Source organism: Leucopleurus acutus, assembly GCF_964270905.1.
Source record: "Leucopleurus acutus genome assembly, chromosome: 8".
In the NCBI taxonomy this organism is placed as follows: Eukaryota; Metazoa; Chordata; class Mammalia; order Artiodactyla; family Delphinidae; genus Leucopleurus; species Leucopleurus acutus.
In genome coordinates this window covers 79,205,267-79,217,806 of record NC_139151.1, presented here as the reverse complement: position 1 = coordinate 79,217,806, position 12,540 = coordinate 79,205,267, and the positions used below count along the sequence as shown (strand labels likewise).

The following is a 12,540-nucleotide window of genomic DNA, read 5'->3' as shown; positions in this document are numbered from 1 at the left end:
TTTGCTCCCAAAGATCCAGGATCAACTCAGATTTGATTGCCTAGCTGCTTCTATATTGACTTTCATGAGTTGTAAGTCATTCCCAAGGGAATATCTTGAATGACTTTTTATCAGCTGGCATTATCAATGTCTGTTGTCTAATAGTCAACAGAAATGATTGTCATCCCAGTTACAATTTTGAGTCATTCCTCTATGGATAGAATACACTTTACAAGCCTTTTAAAAACTGGCCACCAGAGCGGAGAAGGGGGAAGGTGTGTGTGGTGTGTGTGTATTGCATGCCTCCTGGCCTGAAGGGAAGCAATCGCCCCACAAAGCCTGCATTACAGGGATGGTGAAACCCCAGAGTCTGCCCCTGGGTTCAGGCCTTGACGGTTGGCAGCTGGTCTTCAGGGTATAGACTGCCTCATCATAATGAGGTCAGTGCCTCAGTGTCTTGGAAATTGAAGCTCCTCTTGCCTGGGATGATTATTAGATGTGCAAACAGTGTTTATTGGGAGGCCTCTTTTGGATTTGGGGCATTAGAAAGGATTTACTGGAGTGTAGATTTTTTGGTGGGGGGGTCTTTTTTGTTTTTGACCTTCAAATCACTACATTATTGAAGGATGGTTTTGTCAGGTTATTTATAAACATTTTATGCATTTTATGTAAGTGGAAATTTGTCATGCTGTTATCATATATTTCTAGAAATCTCAATAGAGCCCAGGGTAGCCAAGTAGAAATTTAGCTAACTCAGCTGATTTATCCACAGTTCTGTTGAAACAGTTGAAAAGTAATACTGTAATAAAGTCTTTTAAATGTGTGCCTGTATGTCTCTTCCTCTCCCTCTCTCTCTCTCTTTTTAATAAAGAAAGTTCAGGGTAGCTCACTGTGACATTCTCTCATATTGCTACTGTCAGTTTTAGAAAACCAATGTCACTAAAATATGAAAGTACTGGGGTGTACTTGAAGGAAGTACTTTAAAGGTTACTAAATCCATTCTGCCAACCTGGTGGTGCTGGGGAAGCAGCTGGAGTTTTGAATCCATTTGGCAGGAGGAATAAAAAGATTTGGCTTGAATACCCAAGTCCTTGAACTCATGGATCTTGCTATATTACACAGACAATATACATGAACTTAAAACTACACGATATATATGAACTTGCGACTTTGCCATCAGGAAGACAGAAGCCCACAAGTGCAGGAACAAAATTTCGTGAGACAATACTTACCTTTATTACATTTGATGTATTCTGATATTTTTCTATTTTATTCTCTGTTCCTTCTTATTTCAATTGAAAAAAAAAGTTGGCTATGACCCATTAAAATGATTTCACTGCCCATTAATTGGTTGTGAGCTGAAGTTTAAAAAAATGAGCGTCTGAACAGCAGTTTTTGTGGGTGGGTGTGCATGTTTGAAGGCAAGGACCATGAAGTAATGTTTTCCTATCAGTGGTGTTAATAAGTGTAGCTATAATAAAACATCAACCGTTTAGTTAATTAGAATATTTACCATAATAAATGCTGTGGGATTGATTTCTTTGTGAATAGTGCATTTTGTCTGCTAGGATGAAGTAACTGAGTGTTTCCAATCAGCCCAGACGACAATCCTTACAGTCCTTCTTGTTGATGTTAAATGGACTATTGAAATTGCATTCTGTCTGTGTGTCTTGGCTGGTAATGAGCACTGTTTTGTCATCGTTAGGGTTACCAGAACAGCTGTTAACACCCAAAGAATGCCTGAGAACACCCGTTCAGTAGCGAGAAAACAAGGAATATTATCATTTAACCCTTGTCTGTTCCATGTGATGCCAGATGCTAGGGGTCCTCGATCAAACTATAGAAAGGAATGTTCTTTTTGTCTTTGGTATTCATTGTTCTTTGCCATTTAGTAAACAGTGCTCCGGAGTTAGAGTATTTTATATTTTCCTCTTTAGAACACATCTCTCACTTGAAAACAGGCTCTGTTTAAAAAGACAAAAAACAAAAAAGCCCCCAAAAAAGTGGAACTTCTTTCAGTATTAGAAAATACTATTGAATTAGCCTAACTAGCTTTATTTTTTATTTTTTTATTTTTTGCAGCATGCGGGCCTCTCACTGTTGTGGCCTCTCCCGTTGTGGAGCACAGGCTCCGGACGCGCAGGCTCAGCGGCCGTGGCTCATGGGCCCAGCCGCTCCACGGCATGTGGGACCTTCCCAGACCAGGGCACAAACCCGTGTCCCCTGCATCGGCAGGCGGACTCTCAACCACTGCGCCACCAGGGAAGCCCTAGCTTTATTTTTTAAGTTACCCTTTTGAGGATGTGTAATTTAAGTGACACCTGCCTTTCGTGGGGGTGTGAGGTTTACACATTGGTGTTTTGCTCTCTCTCTTTTCTACCTTGTTGGGTTAGCATCTCCTTGAAGAACACAACCTTCAGTGTCTCCTAGGCTGTATTGCTTCACTGAGACCATAAACAATTACAGCATAAAATATTACCTTTGGAAATGAAGTCATGCATCTTTCTTAATTGCTGAACCCTTGTAATTCTGAAGGGGATATGTTTAAGTCCTCACTCACACACTTGCTAACACAAGCAAATGTGCCTGCACGTATAGGAAAAAAGTGAATCGCAGGGTTTCTTATTTTCTACTAATTATGCACGAAATATGCAGGAGCAGGAATGCCAAAGTAGGAGTCATAATGATAGATTTGGGAAGGACCTTCGAAGTTAGCAAGTACAGAATATTTTTCAGTAGAGGAGGTTGAGTTCCAGAGGAGCTGGGATTTGTTCTTCCTAATAACTTCCTTTCCTTTCATCCCATGGCAGTAGATGGCTGCTAAAATGATCTTTCTGCAGCAAACGTGACATGCTTAAACTTCCTCTGGCAGCTTTCCATGCTTTTAGAATAAAGTTATGATTTCTAGAGGTCATACACAAAGGCCTTTGGGGACATACTTTCTGCTTGCCTTGGTAGCTTCTCTTGCCAGTTATATCCATTGTGCTTAGAATACTCCAATTCCTGTGTAGTTTTATCTCCTTGACCACTCTGGTTTTATCTCATTTAACATGATATTCCCACTGCCTGGAAGGCACCCTCTACCCAAACAAACAAGTTATCTGATTCAGAGGCTTTCAATTTTTTTTTTTTCCTATGAATCCAGTGATGACTATGTTTTACATCATGACCTAATATATATATATATATATATATATATATATATATATATATATGAAATGTAAATAATTGTCATGAAACAATATTTATGCTTTTTCTGTGTGATGTGCTTAACTTTGATATTAACCGTTCCTTATATTTCTTTTTATAAGATGCCGTTTGTCACCCACTGAATAGATTTCACATCCCTCTCTGTGCTGCCAGCTTCCTGCGGGAAGGTTGGAAGCGTTTGGGGAATGTTTTTGGTTGCACTAATTAGTGCACCAGGGCACCAGGGGTGCCAAGCACCCAATAGTGAGCTAGGCAAGACAAGACTGTCTTGCATAACGAAGAACTGTCCTGCACAAAAGCCAATTGCATCTCTGTTGGGAAATAGTGCCGACATAATGAGTGAGACCAGAGATTGAAATCGCAGCTCTCTATAAAGTAATATCTGCCCTTTCCAACTTGGCACCACCGCCCTGCCTTTGGAAGTCTCTCTCTGGTCCCACGTTAGGTTGACCATCTTCCCTCACTCTGCCACGGGGATCACAGTACTTACTTACTGCTTTGTTATTGCAGAGCGCCCTTAGGATAAACACTCTGTCTTCTTTGTCTTTATCTACCTGGGACCCAGCGTACAGTCAGTTGCAAACCTAATAGGTGCTCAGTAAAGAGAGAACGAAGAGGCTTGGCCCAGTGTCCTGCAAGTGGATAGCAGAGGCTGGAAAAACAAGCAAAAAACAACAAAAAAGGCAACAAAACAAAACGCAAAAAACCTGCAGGTTTCCTGACTCTGAAGCCAAGCCAGTGCTGTGCATCACGTTATTTGGTTTTGGGCAAGTCCTGGAAAAGAGGATTTCTAGCCACAGGATGAATTATTTTTTCCTGTGGGAGAAATGTGAAGAGGTAGTATCATATATATACTTATTTATAAAAGGCCAACACAAGAATTGATGTTTAACTTATTGATATGTACAGTAAAATACATACTTTTAGTATACAGTTCTAAGAGTTTTGATAAAGGTATACAATCATGTAACCGCCAGTCAAAATCAAGATATACAGAGCATTTCCAGTGGGCCTAACTTTCCCTTTGTAGCCGACCTTTCTCCTAACCCATCCATTTATACTTAGCATTGCTGGGTCATAGTCATAAGTATATGTTTAATTTTATAAGAAACTGCCAGACTGTTTTCCAGAATGGTTGTACCGCTAGCAGTGTATGAGAGTTCCCGTTCTTCTGTATCCTCACTAGCACTTGTTATTGTCAGGTTTTTTTTTTAAGCCATTCTAATAGCTGAGTGCTATCTCCTTGTGATTTGATTTGCATTTCCCTAATGACTAATGTTGAACATCTTTTTATGTGCTTTTTGCCATTTGTGTGATCTTCTTGGGTGAAGCGCCTATTCAAATATTTTTGTCCATTTAAAAATCAGGTTTATTTTCTTACTGAGTTTTGAGTGTTCTTTCTGTGTTACAGATACAAATCTTTTATCCCATAGTGTTTTGTGAATGTTTTTTTCCAGTTTGTTTTGTATTTTTTCATTTTCATAACAGTGTCAATAGAGCTTTGGAAGTCTTTAGTGGAAGAATGCTAAAAGGTTCTAAAACAGGGGTTTTAATCCATGAAAGTAGAAGATCATAAAATGAATTAAACATTCTTCTCTATATCTCCTGTAGCCAAAACTTTTTACTGTATTTTTATTATTTTTTAAGATTTGAAGACTATATACTAGGATATTCAAATACCTTAAACAGATAATGACTTTACAAGGTGGTAACTTTTCTTGGCAGTGATTAACATTTATCTATTAAGTGACAGTATGGTTGTTGTAGCAGTTCTCCTCTTAAGGATTGCAAGGCTTGGAGAATCAAGTGTTGGATCTGTCCGCTGGGAAGCACTGAGCCTTTGTGCTTGAAACACCAGGGAAGATGCCAGATAGTACGGAGCCAATTTATCCTGCTGCCTAAAATGAGAGTAGAGATCTTTCACATGGCATCAGAAGGTGTCCGTCATGCCATCTAGTTGGATTCTAGCAGTGCAAAAACACGTTAAGGTCGGAAAAATATCTCTAGAGCAAAAGCTGACTAAAATGGCATCCACACGATTTTGGCCCCATTTCTGCGGTGTAACTAAAGAGCAGTATCTTTACACATATGTAGCTGTTCTTATTGCTTCCAGAATGCAAGAATGCATTTTAGAAAGGTTAAACTTAATTACATATTGCAACAATGTCTCAAGCAGTAATAAGTTAAGAATAGAGTGGAGTGATGGATTTTAATTAAAAGAGTAAAAAAGAGAACTGTGAATATATCTTTTGATATAAAAGCTTCACCATCCTAGCACAGTGCCTTGCACCCATGTGGATAATTGGGTGCTTTGTACATATTTGTTAAATGGATGACAGTATATCTCCTTGTCCCTGGAAAAGAGACTTAACTAACCTCTTTTCCTTTTGGCACGGTGATTTCCAGGTGTGAAGTTCCCCTCCCATGATGTATGGCCTGCCCAAAATAGCATTGAGATATATTAAGTACTTATGCTTTCATTAAAATATATTTTCAGAGAATTTTTTTTCCATTTTGCAAATGAAGAATCTTAGGCATCAAGAGATACCTATGTTCAGAACGATAGCATTTCATGTTGGCAAAAATACATACCATCCAGAGAAAAAGAACCTGGAATGACACCCATGAATAGGACAGTGGTTATTTCTGGGTATTGATATTGTGGATGCTTTTCCCTGTATTTCAATTCTTTAAAAACAGTGAACGTAGGTTGCTTTGTTATTATAAAAGTAGGGAGCAAAAGAGATCACTTGCCCAAAGATATGGAACCCTGTCAGAAAAGAAATTAAACTCTATATAAGCTTTGTCTAGACCTTTGGTGGTGTATGTGTTATCTATACTACTTGTGCATGAGAGAGACATTCCCTTCCAATGTGTTCTACCCAGGCTATTTTTCAAATTTAGTTTTAGTTTTTTGTTTTTGTTCAGACAATAGACATCTGTTAATTGGAGAGCGGCCTGAAAATTTTTGGTGGATGACAAGACCCTAGAAAAGTCATTGGAATAGTATTAGTTCTTAATCATTATCAGCATGTGTCTGTTGAGTCTAAGGACATCACCACCACTTTCTGGAGAATATATTAGAGAATGATGTTTTCTCTAGAACCTGTTTGTAATTTATTAAACATAATTTATCAACTTCTCAGACTGCTGGGTAATATTTGACTTACTATTAACATTATGGCAGCAACAGTGTAGTTTTATCTAACACAAATAGGCAGGCTTATTCAAAGTTAGATAACGTGGGTCAATCACAGTATATTAAAATTAAATAATTCCATGGCAAAAGGCCCAGACCAGCAAGCATGTGGTGGCAGAGTCCACGGTGGTACACGCTGGGCCATCAGCAAACAGGTTAGGCTCGCTTTGGGAGCATTTTACAAGGTACCTTGTTGAAACATGATGTTCCTCTCTACTCTGTAGATACTTTAATATTAATGAATTTTATGAGGGAAAGAAAAGATGAGAGTGTAAGCACTGGGGAGATTTAGCAGTTTGAATTAAACAGTTGCGCCATTTCACTGTTAATTTTGAAATCAGTGACTGCTGGTGTTGGAGCATTCACCTTTATTTTCCTCGTGGGGTGATGTGCTTTTGCATTTTTGATCTTTGTTGTAAAAATTGGGGAATATTGCATTGGGTGTGATATGCAGGCGTGTGCCCTGTACCAGTTGGTGTACCTTGAAAGGCCCAACTATAAAGAAATCTGTTAGGGAACCAGTATGTATAGAAAAGATACATTCAGGCATTTCCCCCCTACTAAGCAAAAGCTCTAGGTTCTGTGCCCTGCTTCATCACTTACCCTGCTGGATGTCCTCCTGATCTTTCTGAAAATGGCTCTTGTCTTTCCTGTCCTTCTAACAATTTCCTATAAGAATGTAATTTCCTCCCTCCCTCCCTTCTCCGTTAACAACAACTGGGCTTCAACATTTTTCTTTTAAAACAAAGTGCTTGATCTCAAAGAGCTCTTCTATCTTAACAGCTTCGACTCCTGGAGTTCTGGAGTTTAGAATCCAGTTTTGTAGTTAGGAACGACTCCAGGTTCTAGACCTTCTGCACCATTTAGTGTTTCCCTTGTGTAAAAGTGGTTTCTTCTCTGGGAAGGAAGGCCACCAAAGGCGGTGAGATTCTTGGCCTGCTGGCTCTCTGTCCACCAGATTCACACAGCTTCCAGGAGCAGCCAGAACACGGAGGATGATGAGATAACACCTATTATTTATTTAGCTTCTTATGTGATGAATCTGATCTTCTGCTCTTCACAGCATTCTACAAGGTTTAGTTACTACTTCCTCCATTTATCCAAATGAAGAAGCTAGGAATCAGAAAAGGTGAACAGCTTGCCCAAGATCACAGAGCTAGTGCTGGTGAATCGATAGGTAAGCCTTGGTCTCCCAAGCCTGCACCCTTCCATCCATGCTGGGCTGGCTTCAAGTAAAGCCGTCAGTTCTCTTGAAATTACTCTTCAGAGGTGTTTATGAGTTGGTGGTGCTCTGACCTTGTAAGATTATTTTGTTTTCCAAGGTACACTTATTTTCGTTGTAGGAACGCAGGATGGTAGATCTCTGGGTTTAGTTACAGATATTCCTGGCAAGATTGTGTTGCTCATAATGAATGTCAAGGCACTGACCTAGAGGTGTTACCTTCTAGCTGAAAATTTTCTATATATACCACTTTTTTACTTATGTATTTTAGTAATTTATAGGCAGATGAGCCCAATATATTTGTAATTATTGGCTTAGGACTTCCATTTGTAAATGGTTACAGTTAACTCATCACCCCCAGCATCCTTTCCAGCCTTAAGCTCTCTTGCCAGTATTGGTGATGTCAGGTCTGGAATATACTCTTAAGGCTGTGTGTAGGTTGTTTATCACCATTAGTCCTCATTATTTTAAATGAGTACCCACCCACCTTATACTCTGTAACTACATGTTTCCAGAGCTTCTCTGGAGATAACATCTTCCAGGTCCCCCCTCCCTTTCTTTTATTTATTTACTTTTTTCTCTTCCTTATTCACAAATGCTTTGTAACTGAGATCTAGAAAATATGATGGAAAATACCTAGAAAGATAGAACTCTGAGTCTGTGAAATTCAGATCAATTTGGAAACAAGTGTTGTTTCTGAACCTGAAGTTTTGAAACAAAACCTCACCACGTGTTTAACACTTATTAGTTTGTAAATATGGAGTCCCACTAATTGCATTTATAGCTCACAGCAAAGCTACCTGTTATGTCTTGTTACTCTGAGGGGGGAAAAATGAGACAGTTATATAGATGTACGCATTTTTAAAAACTGGAATGCAGGGAAGAGTGTGGTATAAATTCTCTCATAATTATGTGTCTTTTCTGGTGAGGCAGTCAGTCAGTTTTTCTGTTGCCGTGATACTCACCTGAATTCAGGTGTGCCAAACTTAAGAGGAAACAGTATGGAGTGCCTCCTTTTGTAAAGTAATAAATTATAGTTGTCCATTCTCCTTTTATTGGAATGACTAAAGAACACCAAAATTGTGTGATGTTTTACAGAATCACTGCTTACTCATTATTATTTTACTTTTCAACGTGAGTAAAAGTTTTGTTGTATGCTTAAGAGTGAATTTATTCGTTAAGGGCAAATGTGCTCCAGTGGGAGTGACTCAGTAGTTTTATAATGGCAAACTAGTAGTCTTTAAATTTTGCGTTATGGTAAATTTTTCAGAAACATGCCTTTTCCATCAATTGAACCTCATATATCTTCATCAGGGAGGATGAGCCCCTCCATGAAAACTACCAAAAAAAAAAAAAAAGTGAATCACAGAAGTATATAATGTCAGGCCAGGAAAACCCCCAATCAATCAGTTCAACTCCCCCATTTTACAGATGAGCAAACTGAGGCCCAGGATGAAACAGTATTCCATCTGACCCCTATTTGGGTGCTATTTCTTTCGCATATTGCTCCAGTGTTTATGAAAAATGAAGGGTTCCCCCTCCCCCTTCTCCAGGGATAATGATAGCTGATTAAATTAGCATCAGGGCCTACATTTAAAAATAATAATTCCTTGAAAAGTATATTAATTTTGTTTTTCTTGTAAGTTATCTTTAGTAGAATTTGAGTTGTTTTTAATGATAGACAATTTTGGAATGCATGTGAATCCGTATGGTCTTGGGATTTGTCTCCAGAGAATTTTCAGAACTTTGTTTCTTCAATGGCTAAAGCTATTTATAGTTCTTTTTTTTTTTTTTTTTTTTTTTGTGGTACGCGGGCCTCTCACTGTTGTGGCCTCTCACGTTGCGGAGCACAGGCTCCGGACTCGCAGGCTCAGCGGCCATGGCTCACGGGCCCAGCTGCTCCGCGGCACGTGGGATCCTCCCGGACCGGGACACGTACCCGTGTCCCCTGCATCGGCAGGCGGACTCTCAACCACTGCGCCACCAGGGAAGCCCTATAGTTCTTTTTTTAAATCATCAATCAGAAGCGCTCTTCCTGAGATTCATTGATGATTGTGCCAAGGTCTTGGAGGCAGTATCCCTCCCTCTTTTTAACCTTGGTGGGACTCAGGGTTTGCTTTATGTCTTAACTACTTACTGGAGCAAAGTAGCAGGATTCAAATGATATTTTAGAAGACTCAGAGTTTGGAGTTAAGATCTTGGACTGTGGAGCTCACATGTCCTGTTACACCACTCGTTGGTGGCCTCAGGGAGGTTACTTTGCCCCAGTAAGCCTTGGTTTCCCCAATCGTAAAGTGAGATTTGATATGCAGTCTTATCCCATGATCAGTATTCTCAACATGTTAGCTGCTACTGCTCTTTTTGCAACTGCCATTCTTATTATTCCCAAGCCAAGAAGTTTTCCAAACCTGCCTTGGGAAAGGTTAGTAAGAAGAGATGCAAGTACCGTTTCGAAATGTTCGTGAGAGGAAAGATGGGGAGAAGGGACTCACCTACCTTGATACTCAAGGTGTGCTTTAAAGGAGATTTTTACCTGACCAAAGTAGTGAAAAGAACAGTGGTATTGTTGTCGGCTGGTTTTTGTGTGCTTGATGTCTCTTCCACCTCCTTAGACTATTATGTCTAATCCAGTTGTGGGAAAGTCACACATGTGAATTTTCATGGTGGTTTCTAGAAAGGAGAGACCTGTGGGCTGAGCCAGAGAATTTAACAGCAAATAAGAGGCAGAGGCATCTGGGTAAGGCAGGCAACCCAGAGCCTGCGGGGGCTGTCCCTGGTGAGGCTGCCTTCAGCTGCCTTTTACAGTGTCCAGATTAAGTAGAGTGTGGAAGGAGAAAGCCAGTTCAAAAGGCAGCTGCCAGGGAAGAAGGAAATGGTTAATAAAGAATTTTTTTCAGCTGCTTGAACTAGTTAATTGTCAAGTGATATCGTCGAGTGAGTACCCTCCTTGCTGCTGTCTCTTTAAGGAAAAACTGGAAATGGACCGCATACCTGTCATGTATGCACTTGTTTGCAGCCTGCATCTGTTCATAGGCTAAAAATGAAATCTACTTACAGCTATTACCTGGAGGACTTTTATAGGTTTTGCAGAAAATACGACTGGGGTACAGTTAGGACCTGTTTTATTATCCCTGACAGTGGCTTAAGAAGCCACCCATACCTGCAGATCTCTTTTATCAAGTTCTGGGTGTTCATTTGTTTATTTTTATCAGGTACAGTACTTTGAACACCAGAGCAATGAAAAGCCACACCGGCTCACTCATTGTAGGTCTTTGGAGACATTTTTTTCCAAGAATACTTAAAGGGTGAAAACCCAGGATCTGGGTATGTTATAAATGATGGGACGTAATTTATAATAAAAGATTTAGCTTTTCTGTTTTCTGAGCATTGCATTCTGAAGCTGAATTATGACTATTCCTACGTCTGTCTCATTTTTCTTGCTTCTTTACAAAATTTCAGCACCTAATTATTTTTCTGTTGACTTAAGTGCTTTAAGTCTAATATCACTTAGTTAACAATTTTCTTAACTTTGTTTTCCAGGGATATCAGCATGAACAACATTACTCAGTTACCAGAAGATGCATTTAAGAACTTCCCTTTTCTAGAGGAGCTGTAAGTATTCTTTCGAGAAATGTTTTTTGTTTATTTGTTTGTTTCTTCTATTCTCTTTGGGAGCTCTTATGACAGAGATAGTCTACTGTTTCTCAGGGGGCACTCAGAGAGCTTGGTTCAGTGGCCTTTGTACAGAGGAAATCATATGTCTTGGGGCAAAACAAATTTGAGTTTTTAAGAAGTATGATTGCTGAAGTTATTTTTGAAAGCCAGAACGAAAAGTGCTACTTCCATAGGACTTTTTTTGCCGCAATTATTATGACCATGAATGCTGCAGTGACACAGGTTAATTACAGTGTTATCCCAAGATAACAAGGCTGCAGTGTAATTACCATGGTTGCCACAGGAGTTGCTGTGTGGATAACAGAGCCATAAAGAATAATCCAAAGTATTTCAGGGTCATGATGCAGCAGACAACCTCTACGTGAACGAGCAGAAAACTGTCTCCTTGGACATTGGCAGGTGGTCTTGGGGGTTGGGCTGAGGACATAGCGCATCTTACGGGTCTCTGAGAACATCTTTAACATTAAGGCTGTTTCCGAGCTTGGCGGTGACATCTCACTGCCAATTTAACAGTTTCTGAAATTGGAAATTTAACAGTTTAAAATTTCCAATTTAACAGTTTACATGGGGGAAAATTTCTTTCCACCTGTTATAACCTCCATTTTGTTTTGCTCTCCACACTTATTTGAAGTTCATCATCCAAATAAGCATTTTTAGATTTTATAGGAATTGGGAACGGTAGATTTTAAGAATCCAGGTTAAAAAAATAAAAGCAGAGTTGACTCACGTTAAATGGAGGCTTTTAAAAACGGCTAAGCCAGTGGGTTATGTAATATGTAGAGGCAAGAAGGTGACAGTTTGATCGTAAGAACATCAAAGAGCTATGGCCCTGAAGGAATCTAAATTCATATTACGGATTGTGCCCTGCAGCCAGCTGTTGAGTATTAGATCCAAGTCAGTGACTGTCTCCTATCTTAACTCGGCCCCTCCCCGCACATGGGGAACAGGAATCAAATATAAGCCAAGCAGGTTGTGCTCGCTGCTTCTGACAGAGTATTGAAACAGCAGTTAAGGATTTAGTGAAGTTAAGGAGAAGTTTTTCTTCCCACACTGCTTAGCTGAACATAATGTTCCCACAGAAAAAATTGGACAGAGATTATGTGCCACTTCCAAGCTTGTGAACTGGGTCAAGTTACTTAACCTCCCTCTGTTCAGTTTCTTTGTCTTTAAGGTGCAGATAAGACAGAATGAATTAAATAGATGTTAAATACTTAGGACAGTGCATGAAGCAGAGTGAGTGTTATGTAAATGATGG

General features: G+C 39.6%; 1 protein-coding gene across 1 annotated transcript in view; it reads left to right on the top strand.

Moving 5' to 3' along the window:
• LGR4 (leucine rich repeat containing G protein-coupled receptor 4) overlaps positions 1-12,540 on the top strand; it is a gene marked incomplete at its 5' end in the record, with an annotated part of 96,733 nt that overhangs the window by 39,701 nt on the left and 44,492 nt on the right. The window contains one exon of the mRNA XM_082843993.1: positions 11,151-11,222. Coding sequence (XP_082700119.1) covers positions 11,151-11,222 — 72 coding nt within the window. The remainder of the gene's footprint in view (positions 1-11,150; positions 11,223-12,540) is intronic.